General features: G+C 41.7%; 2 protein-coding genes across 3 annotated transcripts; one reads left to right on the top strand and one right to left on the bottom strand.

Annotated features, from left to right (window-relative positions):
* Positions 1–8,530: 8,530 nt before the first annotated feature.
* LOC130737532 (methyl-CpG-binding domain protein 4-like protein) lies at positions 8,531–17,913 on the bottom strand. Of its 2 annotated transcripts, none has more exons than XM_057589328.1 (4): positions 17,789–17,913; positions 16,962–17,693; positions 9,346–9,539; positions 8,531–8,996 (listed from the first exon to the last, which is right to left on the bottom strand). In XM_057589328.1, exons 2-4 carry the CDS (start codon positions 17,673–17,675, stop codon positions 8,882–8,884), a joined length of 1,023 nt encoding a protein of 340 aa, XP_057445311.1. In that variant the 5' UTR covers positions 17,676–17,693; positions 17,789–17,913; the 3' UTR covers positions 8,531–8,881. The 2 variants fall into 2 exon arrangements, with proteins under 2 accessions (XP_057445311.1, XP_057445312.1); XM_057589329.1 differs by having other exon boundaries at positions 16,962–17,660; positions 17,789–17,910.
* A 1,963-nt stretch (positions 17,914–19,876) lies between these two features.
* LOC130736019 (protein FAR1-RELATED SEQUENCE 5-like) lies at positions 19,877–22,567 on the top strand. Its single transcript, XM_057587880.1, has 2 exons — positions 19,877–22,298; positions 22,385–22,567. Exon 1 carries the CDS (start codon positions 19,877–19,879, stop codon positions 22,280–22,282), a length of 2,406 nt encoding a protein of 801 aa, XP_057443863.1. The 3' UTR covers positions 22,283–22,298; positions 22,385–22,567.
* Positions 22,568–23,177: the final 610 nt, after the last annotated feature.

The following is a 23,177-nucleotide window of genomic DNA, read 5'->3' on the forward strand; positions in this document are numbered from 1 at the left end:
CTTGAGAAATTGGGGCGTTACAGGATCTCAGAGGGGTGTCAAGGGATGTCCTGTATGTAGCCAAACTGGCGCATAACCCTCTCCAGTAGATGTCGGCTCACAGACCGGTCGTAAGGTGTCCTGATGTAGCCGGAATAGAGGGCCCTGGGATCCCGCGGTCGAACAGCCCGATGGTCCTCAAATGGGGTCCATGTGATATCATCCAATGTAAGCTCATCCAGCATGACTCGTCTCTCATCGAGTCCGGAATGCGCGATCCGGGACGTGGACCACCGCTGCGCCCTAGGCTGGTCCTGTGTGTAGCCGGGTACCTCCGTCCTGATAATGATGCTGCTGGATATGTACTCATACGCCCATGACAGCAAGAGGGAGGTGAACCTCCGATCTGGGTCGTCTTCCTGCGGGACGCACGACTAAGCTGTTCGTACAACGATGCCAGCGCAATCGCACCCCACGCGCATTCCGACACGCGACCGAGGTCCTCCAGCATCCCGATCCAGTAGACAGTAGTGTGGTAACCCCCACTCTTGCTGGCAAAGAAGGTGGCACCAAGCTGGTTCACCAGCCAGATCCTAGCAGCATCCTCAAAGCGGTGCTCTACAATGAAATGAATTAAGTTAACAATTATTAATAATACGCTAAAAATAAATACAACTTAATAAAGTAATGATTAAGACATACAATCCAAAGCAGACGTATACATGGCCTTCATAGTAAGGAACCGGATATTCTTGCCACCCGCCGCCTCAAACTCAACAAGATAATCAGCAGCAGATCCTCCCAGGAGCTGGACGCAGAGCGCTGCACACTCATCTCGCTCCCCCCTGCCCAGAGTGTAGAACCTCGACCCCGTGGGAAAATGGAGAAGAGTCGACACGTCGTCCAGGGTGATAGTCATCTCCCCGAACGGCATGTGGAAGCTACTCGTCTCCTCATGCCATCTCTCAACAAGGGCCAGTATGAGAGGTGGGTCTGTCTCCGGTAACCCGCACCAAGGCAGGTGATACAAACTCGTCTGCTGCAGCAGCTATCGCACATGTGTATGAGCCTCTGAATCGCCATCACAGGGGAGGTTCCATACCTTCCCCCAACAGTGGCCACCCTCAGTGTCCGACGGTCATCGTACCGCGGGTCTGTGCGTAGAAGTGCCTGCCACGTCCAAGGAGCCTTGTGGTCGGGATAATGCGCAAGAAGCGACAGATCCTCAGGCCCCCCAGGAAACGGTGCCACCCTCTGGATGAGGTCATCCACACCGCCCTGTGCCACATCCTCTAGCACGACATCAGCAGCATCAATCTCCTCCTGGAGAATAAGAGGCTCCTCCTCCTCACCACTAGCCTCAGAATAAGACTCCTCGCCACTAGGCTAAGAAGAAGACTCGCCAGATGTCTCCTGAAAAGGTATCTCAGCCATCGGAGACACCGGAGTAGGATCCAGCTCAGCCGCATCCTGAGAAGCAGACGGAGCCCCGGCCGGAGTAGCTGACGGAGCTGGTGACGGTTCCGAAGCCTCTACCGCCTGAGTGGATGCAATATGGTCGCCGCACCTGGTAGAAGCATGCAAGCGCTCGTGTCGATCCGCTGGATGTTCACTAGTAGAAGCATGTCGCAACCTCTTCCTCCCGCCCTTCATTCTCGCTATCTGTGCAAAACAAACAAATTTAACAATACTTGTCATAATAAGTAAAGCATTTTCACATATGAGCATGTCATTTGAGTCAATTTTCTACTTAATCCGGAAATTTCCAACCAATCATTTAGCAACTAACGATATCAAAAGGAAAATATAGAGAATTAACAAAAAGGACAACTTGTAAGTTCTAACTCAACCGTCATTTCTATATCAAGACTCTAAAACCTCTAATTATTTTGAAGTACCGAAATAGTAACATTGCATGTGAATGTGATTAACAATTTCTAGCTGTGTTAAGGTCAACTTAAGAACTAATCCACTACCAAGCAACCATCATCACTAGCAAACAAAAACAAGAAACAACTTTCCTAATTACAAAACATGAAGAATATGAAACTCAAATCTATCTTGATCTTTTCCAATTCTCAACAAATCAGCAAAGTAATCTTGGAAGTTAAATACATGCCATGGTTAAATATTGGAAATAAATTTTGGAAGTCTGCACTTTCATATCGGAAAATCATTTTCCATTATCATATCGGAAAATCATTTTCCATTATCATATCAGAAATTGATTTTTCGATATTACAGTGAACCAAAGCAGACTCAAATGCGCCCCACTCGTGCCCATACTCATTTCATGCAATTTCAGGCAACAAAACACAACAAAACCTACCTCTAATCATCAATCAACTACCCTAGTGTTCAATCATTCACCTAATTCAAACTTGAAATGTGAGAATCATTGAAAATCAAAACTTACCTTTTGAATGTAATGGAATGAGTCTTTGAGGGAGCTTTGATGATGATTAGAACCGAGCTTTGAGGGAGATTGAAGTGGTGGAACCGGATTTTGGGAGAGATTGAAGAGGGTGCGATTTGGGGAGGGAAATTTGGGTTTTGAAATAATGGGTTTCAAAACCCAAACTATCGTGTTTATATGTTTTAAACACGATCGGTAAATGATTACCCGTTATAGTGTCGGATAATCATTTACCGTTATTAATCAACTGATTTTCTGGTAATTTCGTCCCTTCAGGTGGGGCGGGGGGCCTAATGGGTGGGGTGTTAAACCCAAATCCCCAAAATGACGATTGATACACGACCACCCCTTTTTGATCCTATCTCATCTTACCTTCTGCAGCAGGTAAAAGTGTTTTTTTATTTTATTATATTATTTCTTCTACTTTAGTCCATTGTTAATTATCTTAAGACTAGGAATTTTATTACAATATAACCCAAACACAATCTTTCATACTTCATTTCTATCTTTATGTTTCAAAAAAAAAAATCTATCTTTCACTTCAAAAATATCATTAACAGGTTTAGTATTTTCTAAAATATAAAAATAGTGGTGGTAAAATTTCATTAAAATGATAAGTGTAACACCCCGTTTTCGGTGGCGTCACTTTAGTAACCAAAAAGAAACTTAAAGCGGTAAAACGTGAATATATTTTTTTTATTGATATAAGCAAGACTGAAAGAAATAAACTCCCAACAAAAGATAACAGAACTAATGTACAATAATAATTACAGCCCCCCGCTGCAAGTAGCAAACCTCGTCACGAGTGACCTCCAGTGACGGAAAGGAAAAGAGTGTAACGCCCGTAGGCAAAATGTACAATCCAAAAGAAAAGGTTAAGTGTTCGCAACACAAACCCTCAAAAATGAGAATGAGTCAGCCCAGATGGCCTGAAACAAGACCTCCTAAGTCCAACCAACTCTCTGTGATTCCCGTAAAGAAACCACACAAAAAGCTATCGGCGGGAAACTACCCTGTCCCCAAATAGAAAACATGATGGTCAGAGCTAAAACTCTACTCCTACACTAATCCTGTCTCGAGGAGCTCACACTGCACTAAAACCTACATGCTAGCATGATCGTCGTCCGACCTAGTCTATGTACACCATCCGTCCTCCTCTCGCAACCGCGATGCGCTCCTGTTCCAGCATCTCAACCCTAGTTCCCCCCGAAGGGTGAACCATCGTGAACCAGCCCGCCAAAGACATCTGACAAAGGGCGTAGTCCGCCAAAGCACACACAGAAGACGCGAGGGTCAACTCCAAAGAATTATGTAAGTAATATCACCAATAGATACAAATAAGAGAATAGCCACTTAGGCTTATAGTTATAGATAACATCCTAGGGTTGCATATTCCATAATGAATGTAACGACAGTAATCACAGTTAACATGCATCAAATAGAATTAACAAGTATCAAACACACTCAGCAACAATGTCAGTATGCATGTTGCATGAAATGAAATGACGGTTAACCCAGTTAACCAAATGCATTCCGGAAAAAGGATGGGCATCAACGGATCAGCCCTAACACCAGCCACGGTGGGACCATTTCGGCCCGCGTGCCTCTTACACCACACAAAGGTAGCCAGATCAGCAGTGAACCCGAAGGTCTGCCATTTTGGTCTGCTACTAAGAGTCGTCTACAAACGCTCTTACGCGGAAATCCGGGTCTTATGACCATTTTGGAATCCACCGAGGTCCGAAGTTCGTCTCGTGTTAATACCTCAAAATGTATGCATGAATGCAAAGTGATTAGCCAAACAACGTCTCCGACCTCACTCGACACGTCGCCACGTGTTCTAGCTAACTTATTGTCTCTAAAAGCATACCCTAAGGTAAAAGTCGATTCTGCGACAAAATACAATTAATCATAAAAATGAGTGCAACCACTCACGATAACTCTTCGAGTCATCAATGCTCCCACGAAGTCTCACGCTTCAGTGGAGTCTTATACAATCACGAAGTCTCACGCTTCAGTGAAGTTTTATGCTCTCACGAGGTCTCACGCCTAAGTGAATTTACACACTTGCACGAAGTCTCACGCTTCAGTGAAGTTCCATGCTATTCACGAGGTCTCACGCCTCAGTGAAGATCCATGCTTTCCACGAGGTCTCACGCCTCAGTGAAGATTCACGCATTCACAAGGTCTCACACCTCAGTGAAGCTTCATGCTGTTCACGAGGTCTCACGCCTCAGTGAAGATCCATGCTTTACACGAGGTCTAACGCCTTAGTGAAGATTCTCGCTTTCACAAGGTCTCACGCCTCAGTGAAGCTTCTCGGCACATCCCTTGGATGGCTAAACAACTGCTCAAAGAGCGAAGGAGTATCAACATACTCAGAACTTATCAATTCTCTCAACACTTGGATCCGACGACACTTCTCGTTTTCCAAAACTAAGATTTGCATCCTAAGCTTCCTTCGAGATTATTATCATTACTTAAAGATTTAGAGGTTGTTTAATGTCTTATGAGTTTTCTTTACAAAATAATATCAACTTTGTCTTGTTGCAAATCTTATAAGTTCTCGGGATCTCCAAATCCCAAATGACTCCCAGAGAATGTCTCGATCCACTAACACAATAACAAGGCCCGAATCTCATTCGTCATATCAAACTTTCCCCAAAATCTCAAAATAAAATCGGCATGACCTGCCCGCTATCCTCACTACTCAGAATCACAGATATCATTGAAAAGGCATAATTAAATCAGTGCAATCAACCAACATGTCATATATCAACATACTCTACAATAACCACGTAGCACTTAGCATATAAAGCATGCATCACACATCCTAGATTACCCACTTAGCACGTACCATGTAATTCAATCTCAAAAACATTCAGTAGATGAATCATCTACATTGTCAGCCGAAGCCTCAGAAAACATTTTTCCAATCAAACACAAACAAGTGCGGAAACAGTAAATCAAGTCGAAATATCGACACCTAAGCATTAACTAAGGATTCAGTGAGAAGCCCTCACCTGAAGATTCTCCAAGGTTCCCGTCTAGCGTTCCTTCACAATCAATGCCTTGCTCTTCAGGAAATTCCTCAAAAGCACCTTTAGAGCAAAACCACCGAAATCAATCACAATGAGTCAGAAACTCAGCAAACAATACTCACTAAGGTTACACGAAGTAGTATATACTCCGAGGTACGATAATCTAGCGCGAAAGGACAAGTTTTCGAAAAAGGAATTTTCCTCCCTCCCCCTTAGGGTGCTCGGCCACTATAGGTAATTAGGTGGTTCGATTTTTCTTCGATCAAACTTGGTTCCTAGGTTATTATTAGTCGTAACTAAGGGTATTCTAAACTCGGAAAAATTATCGGATTGAAAACTGTCGCAGGGGTATTTTGGTCATTATTTTTAGCTCAGAAATTCAAAACTGAAATTTCGAAAAGAAAATTGGATGGGGACGTCACCAACGACGTTTTTGACAACTAATCCTACTAGCACTAAGCTAAGGCGATAGTTTTCAGTCCAAAGGACGAAGCTTTGCCCCAAAATGGGTATTTTAAGCAGAATTGAAACTCGACGGTAGTTTTTCGAGAATCGGCGCAGTATTATTAGCTAGACATGCTCAGGAGCACGTAGGGAAGATGTTTAGATAGAAAAATGAAGTTATCAGGATAGTTTTGCAAAAACCTCAAAACTATGAGCACAGAAAGACATAGAGAAAAGCTATGGAAAAGACGATCAGAGGTAAGAATTAGCGACTATACCTCGAAACCTTCAAGCAGCAACTGTTGGATCAACGATCAAGCAAGAAATGAAGCAAATCTCTTCCTTCTTCCTCTTGGTGAAGCTCGCAGGTTTTGGGAGAGAAAATGGTGAAGTTTTGCCATTTTTTCTCCTTTTCTTGCTATATATAGAGGTTGGCAAAACGCGGGAAAATGAAAGTTTCGCGAATCTGATTTTTCCGGCTTCATTCTCCGTGAATTCTAAGATAGGTTTTGGCGACATAAATCCAAAACTCAAAAGAGGTTTCCTTGTATTTTAGGTGACTAATGCAAAGTCGGTGTAAAACTATTTTACCCGATAAGTTACTTTTTGCATCGAATGTCGGAATAGAAAACTTCCTTCTGAAGAAAGATTGAAAACATCAAGAGAAATGGGTGTAAGCGTGTAGAATCTTCATTTGAAGCTCCGAATAGAAAAAGTCTTCATTGTCGGTTGATTCTAGGGTTCTTGAACTATCAGGGTTCTAGTTTCGGCAAACTTCCGAAGATTGGAATCGGACGTTCGTAGATTCTAGGGTTTCGCCTCGAAACGATTGTCGTATAAGGAATAAGAGAAGTTCTAACATTTCTCTGAAGATTTTTGGAATTAATTTCCATCGTGACTTTAAGTGAAAACTAGCTATTTACTAGGGTTTCTGCCCTAGGTTTAGGCGTATATCGATCGTGCTATACCTTTTATCGATTTTGATACAATCCTTAGACTTTTCCTGAACTTTCTCCTTCATAAATTTATTCCATTCGATAAACTCTTGTTCAGGTTTTTCCTTCACGATACGTCAAGCCTAATCATAAATGGAAATCTCTTCCACTTATTCTAAGCTTAAAAACTTGGGTCTTACAATAAGGATAAAAAAAAATTGGGTTAATGGTTAAATTAGTCCAATCATTTTTCAGACTAGGAACTAAAATCAAACTCGTTTTAGGGACTAATTTGACTATTAGTCCTAATAAATTTAATAAGCTTTAAAACTATATGTATGACCCCGTTTGGAAGAGCTTATTTGAGCTTATGTGATAGCATAAGCTCTTATGTCAGTATTTGGGAGAGTTTATGCAAACAACTTATGGTATGACCTACGATAAGCTGATTTGAGCTTATTTACATAACTGTATAAAAAAATAAATTTAATGAGCTTCAAAACTATATAATTTATAAGCTATAAGCTACCTCAAATGTGTTTGTAAAAAATTATAAGCTACTGATATAAAGTCATTTATTAAAAACTTAAATGGACTTTTAAACTAGTCAAAACAAGACTTCCAGTCATCCTGACCATCTATATAGACAGGGACAGACGTACGTCTAACACAAATGGGGCGATTTTCCCCCTAGAATATAAAAATTTCGTTCATTGAGACTCGATCAACAAACCGGTATAAGCCTCTCATATGATTCATTATACAAGCGAACCGCTATGACTCTGCTGATTTAAAGGTTAATCCGGTGACTCGGCTAGAATTTGGTTGGGCCGACATGTCACCACTGGATAGGAGTGAAAGGCGGGGTAAGATGTTTATGCTGGCTAAAAATTGCATAAACTGGATAAGTGCAAAGCATTAACTACCAAGCCAAACTATATTTTGTTTATTCAACACAGACAATGAAATCGAGTTACTCACAGCATTAGACATTGTCTTCCATTTACCATTGCTAGCTTTGCCAACCAAGCTTATTTTAACTGTGATTTATGATTAAGAATTTTTAAAAACAGGATTAAAATTATCCCACAAGAAAGTAAAACAAATTATTGACAACAGTGACAAATTTGTTGTTTGGAAGCTCTTTCTTGTACTGTTCTCTGAACTCATACATGCAACAATCATAAATTGTTTACCATCACAAAAAACCAAAAACCAATTGTCAAAATGAAAACAGGTTTGGAATCAAAGGAATTTTAAAAAAATAACATTATAATTAATACATGAAAACCAAGAAAGCACTTGGACACATCTTCAGCTTTAAAAATCTAACTTGCTGCTGCTCTCTTTACTGCACTCACCAGTTCAAGAAGGTAGGAGAGGTTAGATAGAAGTCCTTGTTTGAAGTCGCACAGTAATAAATAAACAAAAGAGAAAGAGAAAACTTGCTCAAGACCTCTTAATTTCATAAACTACTGAAAAGAACGAGTGTAATAGCTCTCCATTTATTATCCACTATTCCAGTTTTGCCAAATATATAGGTGTCGTAAATAAAAGGAAAATGTTACCAAGAAAACATAAAACATTGATGCGAAGAAACTAATACAACATTGATGTGCTTTCTATCATCCAGTGAAGGAAGTGTGGTTAATACTTAATACACAAAAGAAAGAAGTAAGAACACAACAACTACATTTCAGCTATACGGCAGTGCATGTAAAGAAAATAAATTAGCTGAATACTGACTTTCTTCCAACAGTACATGATTTCATATAACTTGCAGTCAGTAAAAATGCATATAAATAAGATTCTAGTATTGATGCATCATCTGTAAATTCCTTTGCAAATGTTGCTAGACTTGCTTGATGAAACTTCAAAACAAAGTATTCTTCTAAACATTGCAGATTTATCAGGGAGAAATGCTAGTAACTCACTCTTGGAATTCATTCTTCCAAAAAGAAAAAGATAATTTACACCCAACACAAGAAAGATAAAGAAAAATAACAAACGAATGGCAAGTTGAGATTTTCGCGTCAACGACATTCAGCTCCAAAGTCTTTCACAAATTAATCTTGATAGATAAGACGAAGAAATTCCCAATACTTAACTAGCTTGTGATCTGAGGGTGTCACTCGATCCCATTTTCCCGTACAAAATATGGCATATGCATCAGCAGCATACCTAAATTGAGAGATAATATATAAACAAAGGGAAAAAAATATAGTGTAACTTAAATAAGCAAGTAAACAACAAAAATAAATTTGACTTCTCAAGTGAAGAATTCAGAGTGAAAATCAACTGTTAAAATTGTGATTTTATACACATCAACTGTTAAAATTGTGATTATATACACACAGAAATATATTGAATTATGAAATTATTCCATTCCCAACTATTGAATTTCCAATCGGTGATTATAACATTACTTTTTTCCATTAAAATGGATATCTCACTTGAAGAGTCAAATGAATAAAAGGAATACACAGACACACTAAGACAAACACAATTAAAAGAGCATAAAATTGCATACTTGCCAACACCATGTAACTGAGTTACATGAGTCCAATTTTCCTCCAAATATTCTCGAGAAAAGCGTTGTAGCATAGCTGCCCTCTTATGTAAGCCTAGTTTCCGTATTACCTCCACGATTTCATCTTTTGATACTTGAGTGCAGGTTTGTGCATCAGGGCATAACCTGAAAAAGTCTGATATAACTGCTCTTACCTGCATTTTGCAAAAACTCATCCGTATAATATAAATTTGTAAACACCCATCTAGTTAGCATTATTCAAATTATATCACATATTTACAGTCTCAAATTTAATAACAAGACCTAAAGGAGGTTTTTGTAGAATGAGACCCTATCTAACTTGGTTAGTATCATAAAGCTGGAAACTTTGTATATAACATAACACAACTAGAAGGACTATCCATGTCATAATCACCAAATTCCATCTTGGTAGACATATGCTGGAAAATTTAGAATGTGAATGTGTGTTCCAATCCCTACTCAGTTGTTTCATTCTTGCCAAGCTATGCTATATAACTTAGAATGTTTTGACATAAGAACGAGGTAGACACGTTTCAGCAGATGATGTCAAACCAAGTATTAAAAGATAAAGAGATTTAAAAAAAAAAAGAACTAGCAGGAGGATAAAAAAAACTCAAATAAATAAAGGCAAAGCAGAACAAAAATGCTAGAAACATATTGAAATAATGGGAGTCCAAGATAGCAGCACTTTCGAAGGGAAGAATATAATAGAGAGCCAAAATATAACTCTTACACATCAAAATTAGTGGCAAATAAACACAATTAAGCTCCAAGTGTTCCTCTCCAGCACACCAACAGAAAACTACATATTTACATCAAATTAATAAAAATAATTCTCTATTCTCTAGAATATTTTTACTGACATATTTACATCAAATTATTTATAAAATTTCTCTAGAGTAGTGGTGGGACACAGCAATTTTTCTCTAATACCCTGACAAGATTGCTGCTAACTGCTAAGTGTTAGGCAACTAACCCCTTCGTTAACAGAACAATTAGTTAGTTAGAGCGAAAATAGTGTTTATTGATATAAATCGCTATTACACCAATGTATTGGAGAGACCTGAAACTCTCCCTCCCTACATTCCTTTCATTCTCAAGAGTCAAGACCAGGCTCTAATCTTCCCTTCCTGTTATTTATAACTTGTCATCTCTCACTCTCTAACTAACTTCCAAACTAACTATATTCCACAAACTAAAAGGAACCCCTAATACAAAGTAAGAACCCCTCAGTGCATAAAGTGTGACTTTATGTTAGGCCAGATAATACAATTGGGCCGTTAGTGCACAAAGGGAGTGGGCCTAAGGTTTGGCACGTATATTCTAGAAGGGGGAAAGGAATCTCCAAGGAGCCACCTGTGATACATTCCCAACAGATTGGGGAGTGAGAGAATGAGACGGTTAGTGAGCTGTTAGTGATTGTAAGAGAAGATGTATAAGAAGGCTAGGAGAGAGGTTGAGGGGTATCTTTTGATCATTGAATTCTGTGAGATGGATAGGAAGCTCTGAGCTTCCTATAAGGAGCATTGCTCTTGTCAGATTAGGGACCTTTCCCACTCTGTGTAAAAGCCAATTTCAATTCAATAAACAATCACATTTCTTTTCCTTTCACTGCAAATTACTTACTGTTTCATTGCTAGGAAATAGATTCCTAACAATTTGGTCCGACCTGCCGGATCATCTTCACGGGGATACCTGTGGATGCCACCCAGGAAAACCACCAAGGTTGCAGTCACCCAAATGGAGGCGAAGATCGACGCGTTGGAAACGGAACTCGCAGCGATGCGAACTTCTCTATCGGCGGTCACATCGGCGGTGAAGGATCTGCCGGCTACTCTGGTAGCAATGGTGGAGAAGGCAGTAGGGAAGAAACCAGCGGAGGAAGAAAACCCTGGAGAAGAGTCCATTGGTAGATCCAGTGGCAAGACTCCGGAACCAATGGGAGGCATGATGGGAGAGTTGCGTCAGACTTCTCTCCGTGGCGATGCGTTGGAGGAATTCCGACGATCGGTGAAGAAGGTAGAGCTGCCCCCTTTTGATGGAAAGGATCCTGCTGGGTGGATCTCAAGAGCGGAGGTGTACTTCCGCGTCCAGGAAACTTCATCGGAAGTGAAGGTGGGTCTCGCGCAATTGAGTATGGAAGGAGGTACAATCCATATTTTCAACTCGCTCTTGGAAGCGGACGAGGTGCTGACATGGGAACGCTTGCGCGAAGCGTTGCTGGAGCGTTACGGCGGCAACGGCGACGGCGACGGTGACGTGTACGAGCAGCTCACCGAGCTCCGTCAAAGGGGTTCCGTCGAGGACTATATTACAGATTTTGAGTTCTTGACTGCGCAGATCCCGAAACTTCCTGACAAACAGTACCAGGGCTATTTTTTGCACGGATTGAAGGAAGAAATCAGAGGCAAGGTTAGAAGCCTCATCGCCATGGGAGGAATGAGTCGAGCACGTTTGTTGCTGGTAACGCGTGCAGTGGAGAAGGAGGTAAAGGGGGAGTTTGGAGCGGGTCAGGCACGGAGCAATAGAATTGGACCATCGGGTTCGCGACCCGGAGGAACGAACCAGGGGAACGCCGGAAACACTGATTGGGTATGGGTCAGAGGAGGAAAGGACACGGGTCAGGAAAAAAGGCCCATTACTAACATGGCACGAGGGGAGCAAACAAAAACGGCCCAGGAAGGGAAGCGAGTTGGGCCACGAGACCGGGGTTTCAACCATTTGACCTATCCTCAGTTATTGGAGCGGAGGCAAAAAGGCCTGTGTTTTAAGTGTGGTGGACCCTTCCACCCGAACCACCAATGCCCTGATAGGCATCTACGCGTGCTGATTGTAGAAGATGAGGATGACGACTCCGGCGAAGGGAATATCCTGGCAATGGAAGTCAATGAGGAGGAAGAAGACAACGTGGGAGAGCTGATTTTGTTGAGTTTGGGGAGCATGGGAGCAAGGCCAGAAGAGGCTCCTCAAACCATGAAGATTCTGGGTTCCGTGAACGGCGTGCCGGTGGTGATTCTGATCGACAGTCCCACAATTTCGTGGACGGCCAACTGGTGCGAAAGATGGGATGGGAGGTTCTTGAGACTCCCCGCATGACGGTCAAGCTGGGAGATGGGTTCCGATCGCTGGCCCAAGGGCGCTGCAAGAGTTTAACGATACAGATGCAGGGATACCAGCTTGAGTGCTCTCTGCAGTTGTTTGAATTAGGTGGACCCGACATTGTGCTCGGAGTTGAGTGGCTCCAAACTCTGGGTGACACACTTGTTAATTGGCAAGCTCTGACGATGAGTTTCTGGAATGGTCTTGAATGGATCAAGCTTCAAGGAGAACGAGCAGGGAAGGACAACTTGGGATCCTTGCAAGGCATTCTTCGTTCAGGAATTGGCAAAGAACAGGGGCTCCTAGGACCTCTGGGAATGCACACACAAACTAAACCACTGCCACCGGGGCTCACACCAAGCCAGCAAGAGCAACTGAACACCGTGCTCCTCCGTTTCGAAGGGGTCTTTCAGAGCAAACCAGGCCTTCCTCCAGGAAGGGGAAGAGAACATAGTATCACCATCAAAGAGGGACAGGGGCCAGTCAATGTGCGGCCATATCGCTATCCCCACCACCAGAAGAATGAAATTGAGAAGCAAGTGCGTGAAATGCTGGCTGAAGGAATCATAAGACAGAGCAACAGTGCATACTCCAGCCCTGTGATATTAGTGAAGAAGAAGGACAATTCCTGGCGGATGTGTGTGGATTACCGAGCACTTAATCGTGTCACGGTACCGGACAAATTCCCAATACCGGTGATTGAGGAGTTGTTAGATGAATTACATGGGGCACGATTCTTCTCCAAACTTTATCTGAAATCCGGTTACCATCAAGTCAGGGTGCGAGCTTCTGATGTTCACAAAACCGCTTTTCGCACTCACGAGGGACATTACGAGTTCCTCGTAATGCCTTTCGGTCTCATGAACGCTCTTTCAACGTTTCAGAGTTTAATGAATGAGATTTTTCGTTCTATGCTGCGACAAGGGGTCTTAGTATTCTTTGACGATATATTGGTATACAGTGAGACCTGGGAGGAGCATTTGGGCCACTTAGAGAAGGTGCTCCAGATTCTGCAGGTCCAATGCCTTACAGCAAACCGCAAGAAGTGCCAATTTGCCACAAAAACTGTGGATTATTTAGGTCACTTAATCTCAGAGGAGGGTGTCGCGGTAGATCCGGGTAAGATTGAGAGTGTGTTGACTTGGCCTGTTCCTAAAAATGTGAAAGGGGTACGGGGATTCCTGGGTTTGACCGGGTATTATCGAAAATTCATCAAAGATTATGGCAAGGTAGCAAAACCTTTGACTGATTTGACAAAGAAAAACGCTTTTCAGTGGAATAGCGCGGCACAACAAGCGTTTGATGACCTCAAGGTCAGGCTCACCACTGCTCCTGTACTGGCCCTTCCTGATTTCAGTCAAGAGTTCCGTTTGGAGTGTGATGCTTCCGGAGTCGGGTTGGGAGCAATCCTTCTGCAGGGGAAGCACCCGATTGCGTATTTCAGTAAGGCACTCGGGCCCCGCAGCTTGGCCAAGTCAGCATACGAAAAGGAGTTGATGGCGGTGGCCCTCGCCATTCAGCATTGGCGGCCTTACTTACTTGGTCGCAAATTTGTAGTTTCAACTGATCAGAAGAGCTTGAAGGAGTTCTTGCACCAGAAAATAGTCACTGGAGACCAACAGAACTGGGCAGCGAAGTTATTGGGATATAACTTCGATATTGAGTACAAATCAGGTAAGTCCAATCGCGGCGCTGATGCTTTGTCGCGAGTGGAGGACACGGGAATTCAATACGTTGGTTTCTTATCCTTTCTGGGCAGAACAGAATTCGATTCAGGAGGAGGTACAAGGAGACGAACGCTTGATGAAGATCATCAAGGACCTGGAAAAAGACACCCAAGCTCATCCCGGTTACAAGGTAATCCAAAACACACTGTTTTACCATGAGCGTTTGGTTCTGTCCAGTTCATCTGCTTACATACCCAAAATGATCCAAGAATTTCATACTACGCCTCAAGGAGGTCATTCGGGGTTCCTACGCACATATAGACGTTTGGCAGCAAATCTGTATTGGTTGGGAATGAAGAACTCCATCCAAGAATTTGTCAGGAATTGCGATACTTGTCAACGACACAAGTATTTGGCAGCGTCTCCCGCGGGTCTCCTCCAACCTTTGCCCATTCCTAGCCAGATATGGGAAGATGTCTCGATGGACTTCATCACCGGGTTGCCACGCTCCAAGGGATATGAGGCCATATTTGTGGTTGTCGATCGCCTTACGAAGTATGCCCACTTTATCCCAATTAAGCATCCCTACACTGCGCGGAGCATGGCTGAGTTGTTTGCAAAGGAAATCGTGCGTCTCCATGGTATGCCTTCGTCTATTATCAGTGACCGTGACCCCTTGTTTATTAGTCATTTCTGGAGGGAGATTTTCAGATTACAGGGCACCCAATTGAAGCTCAGCTCCGCGTATCATCCGGAGACCGATGGACAAACGGAGGTTGTCAACCGTTGTTTAGAAACTTATCTCCGATGTTTCTCCGCTGACCAACCCAAGACCTGGGCAACGTGGCTCCATTGGGCGGAGTATTGGTTCAATACTACTTATCACTCAGCGACACAGATGACTCCGTTCGAAGCTGTGTATGGGAGAAAACCACCAGTCCTCACCCGTTGGGCTTTTGGGGAAACCAGAGTGGAGGCGGTGCAACGTGAGCTCCAGGATCGTGATGAAGCTTTGCGTCAATTGAAGGATCATTTGTGCACAGCACAAGCACGCATGAAGGCGCAGGCCAATGCTAAGCGACGGGACCAGTCGTTTGAGGTTGGCGAATGGGTCTTCGTGAAGCTGAGAGCTCATCGACAATTATCTGTCGTGAACAGGGTTCATGCGAAGCTTGCCCCTCGTTACTATGGGCCGTATCCCATCACTGAGAGAATCGTGGCAGCAGCGTATCGACTGAAGCTTCCTGAGGGCTCTCGTGTTCACCCTGTTTTCCATGTTGCGTTGCTCAAGAAAGCTGTTGGAAATTACGCTGTTGAAGAAGAGCTGCCAGAGCAGTTGGATGGCGATGAGTTCTCGAGTATCCAACCGTTCCACATTCTGGCTCATCGTACAGTGTTACGCCATGGAATTGATGTGGCCCAAGTTCTAGTTCAGTGGCAGGGCCAACCTCTTGAAGAGGCCACGTGGGAAGACAAAGTTACTATTCAAAGCCAGTTCCCCGCCTTCAACCTTGAGGACAAGGTTGCTGTTGAAGGAGAAGGTATTGTTAGGCCAGATAATACAATTGGGCCGTTAGTGCACAAAGGGAGTGGGCCTAAGGTTTGGCACGTATATTCTAGAAGGGGGAAAGGAATCTCCAAGGAGCCACCTGTGATACATTCCCAACAGATTGGGGAGTGAGAGAATGAGACGGTTAGTGAGCTGTTAGTGATTGTAAGAGAAGATGTATAAGAAGGCTAGGAGAGAGGTTGAGGGGTATCTTTTGATCATTGAATTCTGTGAGATGGATAGGAAGCTCTGAGCTTCCTATAAGGAGCATTGCTCTTGTCAGATTAGGGACCTTTCCCACTCTGTGTAAAAGCCAATTTCAATTCAATAAACAATCACATTTCTTTTCCTTTCACTGCAAATTACTTACTGTTTCATTGCTAGGAAATAGATTCCTAACAATTTATAAGCTAGACTATGATAAGGAAAAACCACCTCTGATTCATGTTTACAGCCGCAAGAGAAAGAAACTCAGGCCAACCACCAACATGGGTGGTGGGGCAGCCACTTCTGCTGCTGAACAAGGTGCGGATGAACAGTAGCACGTGAACAGCAACAGGCAGAGCAGTTAGGAAGTTATTATTGAATTATTATTAGTTAGGAGTGGTTATAATTAAATTCAGTATGTTAGCGTTTTAATTGACTTGTTTCCTTGGGACCTTATAATGGGCGTTAACTTGTATTGCTGTAAGATCTGATTATTGGGATCTCTGGATATATGCTATGGCAGGAATTTCTTATTTTGGACATGTTGACATTGATAATAGAGAGGAGACCCTGTCAAAATTTTAAGAAGAACTTAATACTTTGATTTATGTATCCATAGTGTGGTTTTATCTTTAGGCTTGCCAGGCTAGGTGAGAGTTTGGCTGTTGCTAGTCTGTGCGCCTGTCACGCGCCTAGAGCGGGTCGTGACATTTCCACATCAACTAGCTTACAGTACAAGTAACAATTCTGCCACTTTTAGCACTAGATTAATTATATATTTATAATTCTCTACAACCCATAGAGAATAAAACATTAACTGTTCAGCTCTTGTTTCAAAGATGACAATGGACCACAGCTTTCCGTAGAAGTAACACAGGTAACCCACATAACAAAGAGTTTAGAAAGCGAAAATCAAGAACAATAGCAACAGCTTACAGAGCCTTTTAAAGCAAATTAACAGATGAATAATACCACTCACTCATGTACATACTCAATACTTGAAACAATACTCTTTCTAACACTAAGATACAATAGCACGGTATATGAAGGTCAATGCCAACAGTAAAACATACCTGTCGACCAGTAGTGATGTTGAGTAGCATGCATATCACCAACACTCTCCAAGGGTCGCGAATATGATCCTCCTGAATAAGATGTAAATGAGACCGCGGTGGCACCCATGTATTATCCGGAGTTCTTTTTCTATAAGCTTCGTCCCACTTCTGAGAAGCTGAAAGAGTTGTATTTTTTCGCTTATCCTTGGCTTTTCCAATGTGCTTAGAGGAGACCTTTCTACCTTGAAGATTACAAGTTTCAGCCTCGTTTTTGAAGTTATTATTCACACTTCTAATTCCAGGTTTACTAATTTCAACCCCATTGCCATAACCATTCTCTGCTGATTCTACTGACATTTTCCCAATTTCATTTTGGAAACAACAAGGAGAAATCTTTGGAGCTTCTCCAAAATAACAGGAAACCTTTCTGACTTTAAGATTAGACGTTTCTGCCTCATTTCCCTCTTCTTCTGTGATAACTGATTTTTGAAAATAGGGAGAAACATTCCTCTCATCCTCTTGCTTATTCGGAAAGTAATTTCTAGCTTTGAAATTACTGGTTTCGGCCACGGCTTCCAATTCCATGTGGTGATTCTGAAAATAAGGGGACACCACACGAGACCTAACTTTCCTTCTGACCTTTTGTTTGGAAGCGTTTTCTAGTAACTTCTTTTCATGGTCTTTTAGAAAATAAGGAGAAACGTTTCGTGTTCCTAGCTGCACAACTCTCATTTTTCTCAAGTTCAGAAACTGGAATTGGGTATCAAGAAAATGAGATTAACAAAATTTCAACCCTATTGCTAAATTGCTAATGCTATGGATTTTTCAGAAAGAAAATAACTAACCGGCTATGCTATGCTATGCTGGACTAAGCAGCGAAAGAGAAAGGAAAAGGGACCGCTCCGCTGCTGAGACGAGTGGCGAAGTCTCAACCAAAACACAGAATGCGATGATTCTGATTCCACAGATTATTTGACGATGGAGTAAAAAAAAATTTAATCAAAGTGTTTAATATTTTAATAAAAATAACAAATTTTGTTATTTTTTTTTATAAACATTTAGTACCGAGTAACCTTTTGGATGCCGCCAGAATCGAGATTTAGTCATAGCTAAGGCTGCTCATTCCTCTCCCATAATGTATTTTGTGACGATCGAATCCGAAAGCTCTTCCTACACACTCAGCTTGCGTTGCCAACTGTAATTAAAAAAAATTACATTCTCATTTTTAAGGAGAATTGCTGTTGTGAATTATTCCATCAAATAAAATTGTAGTTTTCTTTTATTGGAAATTTAAAACAAAATTTATTAGTTCCTCAATGGGGCATATTGTGAAACTAGATCATTCAAATTTTTCAATTTCTCGTTATGTTTCTGAACCAAGATATGGTGCGAAGTAGGGGTGTGCACCCAAACCAAACCATATCCAATTAAAACCCACTTATATTGTTTGGTTTTAAGAACTGGTCCGCTCTTATTTCCTAAATTTGGTTCGCAACCCGTTTATATATAAAACCGAATTAAGAACCGGTTTATGATTAAAAACGGATAACCTACAATTGTACAAGTAGAAATAATCACCTCACCATGTTCAGTTTCTCCTAGTAGTAGAGGTTGAATTAGAAGCCAAAACACTGTGATTTCAACAGGTTTGACCTCCGTGGACGAAAAATCACTATTTTGAACCGCAAACCACGGGTGCCCCACGTGCTTCGCACCATATCTTGGTTCAGAAACATAATGAGAAATTGAAAGATTTGAACGATCTAGTTTCGCAATAGATTTGGGCTCGCAACAAAAAGAGGGTCCACAACCCTGTCACCTCTTCGCTCCTTCTTGCTTGAAGGACCCATGAGAACCTTGTGATCCTCTTCCCATCGAGTAAAGGTGCAGGTTTGATTCTTTCTACTGATGATTCTTTGCTTTGTTTTACTGAGAGAAGGCATAAAAGGGGGAGAGGGCGAGAGGCCGTACGTAAAGAGCGGTGGAGGATAACCGTATGTCGTCGTCTCGCCCGTCGCCATCACTGCCAGGTCTCGCTCGTCGTTCGTCGTCTCTTCTTCTTCAGTAAATCTGGAATCTTTTTTTTTTGAAACCAAAATTTGGATCTTATGTTCTCTTTTTATCTTTTATTTAAAAAACCAATTCTTCAAATCTAGAGCGAATAATTGAACCAGATTTTAAAAATGAACCATGCCGGTTTTTAACCAAATAAATTGAATTAAAATATACGGTTTGGACCGGTTCCAGTTTGGTTCACCAATACCGATGTTTTTGCTCACCCCTAGTTGTGATTGGTTGTCACTACATTAAACTCTTATTCTAAATATAAGTGAAAAATGTTTATAAAAAATAGGGTTCGGCTACCATGGATCCCATCTTTTCGGGCTCTAATTTTGGAGCCCTGTTTTTTACCTACCATCACCCTTCCGGTTAAAAAAAATAAATTTAAAAGTAAATATTTTTAGTTAAAGTTTTAATTATTCCATTAATTGCTAATCATGATTCCGCACTAATTACTAGTATATATTCTCAGCTGGAATTAATTTCACATTTCAAGAAGAAGGACATTCATCTTTACCCTTAGCTCCTTAGCTCTGGTTGTACCCCCACCAGCCTCCTCCGGCAGATCCAACCCACGAACCCCGTAACCCATAGCAGCGAAAACAAAGGTATCCTTCGAAATCACGATTTTTCGTTTGTCGTGTTTATAGATCTGAAAACCCCCAATTCAAATTTTTATGTTGAGATGCTCTTAGTTCAATTCGAATACACATAACTGATGTTTGTGATTTACTGTTTGTAGATCGCTCCGGCAGCACTCCGGCGATTATTCAACTCTTCAAAGATGGCCACTGGGGAAGGAGAAAGAAAGATTGATAATGCAGAAGATTTTTTGCAGGTTTGGTAATTATTGTTTTCAAACCTTATTGACGATGCTATCCTTGTTCCTTATTACGAATGGTTTCGTTATTTTTGTTCAGGAGAACGAGGATTCCGATAGTGATGACGAGAATGAGACTTCTGGTAGTGAGGAAATTGAAGACTTATGTGATGGTGAAGATGCTGTGCAATCCATTGGAGAAACTTGTACAATTCCCATAGATGGTGTTGAAGATATGGGTAACATCAATTTCGTCACTTTAACATTTGAAGACATGAAGAAATACAGGTTTTTAAATCGTAATGTTGCCTACGATTTTTACATTATGTATGCTCGCTTTAATGGATTTTCTGCCCGTCGGAGCGTTGTCAAGAAAAACTTTAAGGGAGAAATTGTGCAGCAGAATTTTGTCTGTCATAAACAAGGTCACAGAGAAGATAGATTTGGGGAAGATGGAGTTTGCAAGCGTGAACCTAGGAGGGACATTAGGTGTGGATGTTTAGCACACTGCAAGGTCCATATTGATGAATCTGAATATAGTCAACGTTGGGTTATTAAACATCTCGATGATGGACATAGTCACTTGGTTGTCCCTGATAAGCATGTAGGTTTGCTAGCCGGTCATAGGAAGATGTGCGACATGGATGTTTCCCAGATGAACAACATGATTGGAGTTGGTATTTCACCTCCCCAAGTTTATGCATCATTTGCTGGTGAAGCAGGTGGGTATCTGAATGTAAATTTGAATCAGCGGAACATGTACAATGTATTGGATAAGGAGAGGAGAAACCAGTTGCCTGATGCAAGAGGTGCATTTGGCTATCTGCGTACTTTGCGAAGCACAGATCCAGACATGTACTGGAGCCATAAGAAGTCTGAGGAAGGAAAGTTGCTGAACTTGTTTTGGTGCGATGGACAAAGTCGTAGAGACTATGGTGTTTTTGGTGATGTGTTAGCATTTGATGCTACGTATAGAAAAAACAAATATAGTTGCCCACTTGTGGTATTGTCTGGAGTCAACCATCATGACAGGACCATTGTGTTTGGCACAGCAATTGTATCTGATGAGAAAGAAGAAACCTATGTATGGCTGCTGGAAAAATTTGTGGATGCAATGAAAGGCAAAGCTCCTGTATCTGTCATTACTGATGGATTCAAGACCATGAGGAATGCGATTAGAAGAGTATTTCCCGATGCCCACCATAGGTTGTGTGCGTGGCATTTATTGGAGAACGCAGCAAGGAATGTGAAGAAGCCCAAATTCGTAGAAATGTTTAAAAGATGCATGTTGGGTGACTATGAGGTGGCTGGGTTTGAAGATAGGTGGGAAAAGATGGTGATAGAATTTGAAGTTCAAGATGAACCATGGGTGAAGGAGACGTATGAGAAGAAGGAAATGTGGGCTTCTGCATACATGCGCGGTCAGTTTTTTGGTGGTTTTAGGACCACCTCGCGAGTTGAAGGCTTGCATGCTCAGCTCGGTAGATATGTGAATTATAAAAATAATTTGTGGAATTTCTTGAAGAACTTTCACAGGTGCATGACCTACTTTAGGTTCAAGGAGGTTGAAGATGACTTTAATTCAACACATGGGGAACAAGTGTTGTTGACATCTCTAAAAGCACTGGAGAGGTCCGCATCAAAGATCTACACGCGTAACATATTTCTTCGTTTTAGGGCTATTCTTCAAAGGGCTTCAACTTGGAGGGTTTTTGGGTTCAAGAGAACAGCAATGTGTGTTATCTACTTTGTGAAGCATTACCCCTCAACTGGAAGGAATTGGCAAGTTACTTATTATGAACCTACTAGTGAGTTAAAGTGCAGCTGTGAGAGAATGGAGTCAGTAGGCCTTCCTTGTGATCACATTGTTTCTATGATGGTGCACATAGACATGGTTGAGATTCCTAAATCCCTTGTTCTTGGTAGGTGGACTATTAATGCTAAGGAATCTATTGAGGGCTTTGGAGAAACTGAAATGAATGAATGGGATCAACTAACAGTCTGTCGATATTCTGCATTGCTTGCAAGTTGTAGAAACCTGTGCAAACTTGCTTGTCGCACAAGTGCACAATTTCAAGAGACCAAATCACTTGTATTTGAGCACTGTAAAAGACTGAGCAGTAATTCACAGGTTGACGTGACAGCTGGAGATGGTGCTGCTGACCATGGTGCAACAGTTGATGAGGGACAGGGTGAGGAAGGTGAAGAGAGGCACATTAGGAATCCTGATGTTGTCAGATCTAAGGGATGTGGGGCCATTATCTCTCAACGGTCAATGAAAGGTAAGTGTACTCTTCGCTGTGGTATCTGTGGCAAGCCAGGACACAACCGCACAACATGCACACGTAGAGATGGCCAAACGTCTACTCAACTAGGAACTCAACAAGGAACTCAAGAGGGATCTATTGGTGCTGGTCTCACCCAGAGACTATTTGAAGAAGAAAATGAAAATGTTTGAGACAGATGTTGAGGAGGTAACTATCCTCTCTTTTATGATTTCGTGTGCTTATGTTGTTCAAATGAATGGTTTCATTGTGCTTAATATACGTATAAATTTCAGGTTGTGGATCCTTTGCTGGTGTGGTTTACGGAGGCTGACGTAGTTTAGTTCCATGGAACCCTAGTAGTATGTCTTTTTTAATTAGAAAGTTTAATTAGATTGTGGTGTATTAGGTACAAAACAATTTGTGTTACTGTTGGATTTGTATTGAGTAAATGTTGACTTGTGGTGTGTATTAAGTTTAATTTGATGTTGGATTCATATTGTGTTATTGTTTTGACTTAATATGTAGTTTATTTGCATGTTTTGACTTAATATGTAGTTCATATTGGGGTAGGAAAGGGTTTATGAGTGCTGCCTAAAGGTGCACTAATAAAATTAAAAGTGTAGAATGGGCTACGGGGATGGGGATAGGCACCAATGAACGAAAACAGAATTTGCCACAAACAACCATATATTTTTCCATAAGTGTGCCAAAAGAAACACCTAAAGATCCAATTACATGTATTTTTCTGGGCCAGCCCAAAATAAAAAGTTAACGGGCCCAGGCCAATAAGCAGCTTCGTAAGCATTACAAACCAAAAGTGTTAAGCAGGTTCAGAAGCACCAAGATCCACAACATTACAAACCATTAACCAGGTTCATACACATTACAAACCAAAAGTACGAGGGGAACATACACAGTACCAAAAGCCTCGTCTAGTTCTCAAAAAATCTTAAGCTACTATGTGCATGACCTACTACCACCCAACATCAACTCAGCTTTGTCGGAGTATCCCAGAAGGCCTCACTGCTTGTCTGTAGCTTCCTCCTCTCCTCATTGTACCATCCAGTCAGCAAAGAAAGAGTCAAC

Source organism: Lotus japonicus, chromosome 2, assembly GCF_012489685.1.
Source record: "Lotus japonicus ecotype B-129 chromosome 2, LjGifu_v1.2".
In the NCBI taxonomy this organism is placed as follows: Eukaryota; Viridiplantae; Streptophyta; class Magnoliopsida; order Fabales; family Fabaceae; genus Lotus; species Lotus japonicus.

Excerpts from the sequence above, each read along its gene's own strand:
- LOC130737532 (XM_057589328.1), bottom strand. The coding sequence starts at position 17,675 with ATGAGAGTTGTGCAGCTAGGAACACGAAACGTTTCTCCTTATTTTCTA. Across the intron at positions 9,540-16,961 it reads ACATCACTACTGGTCGACAG|GTAAGAGCAGTTATATCAGA; the intron begins GTATGTTTTACT and ends TGCAAAATGCAG. Across the intron at positions 8,997-9,345 it reads CAGTTACATGGTGTTGGCAA|GTATGCTGCTGATGCATATG; the intron begins GTATGCAATTTT and ends CTCTCAATTTAG.
- LOC130736019 (XM_057587880.1), top strand. The coding sequence starts at position 19,877 with ATGCTATCCTTGTTCCTTATTACGAATGGTTTCGTTATTTTTGTTCAG.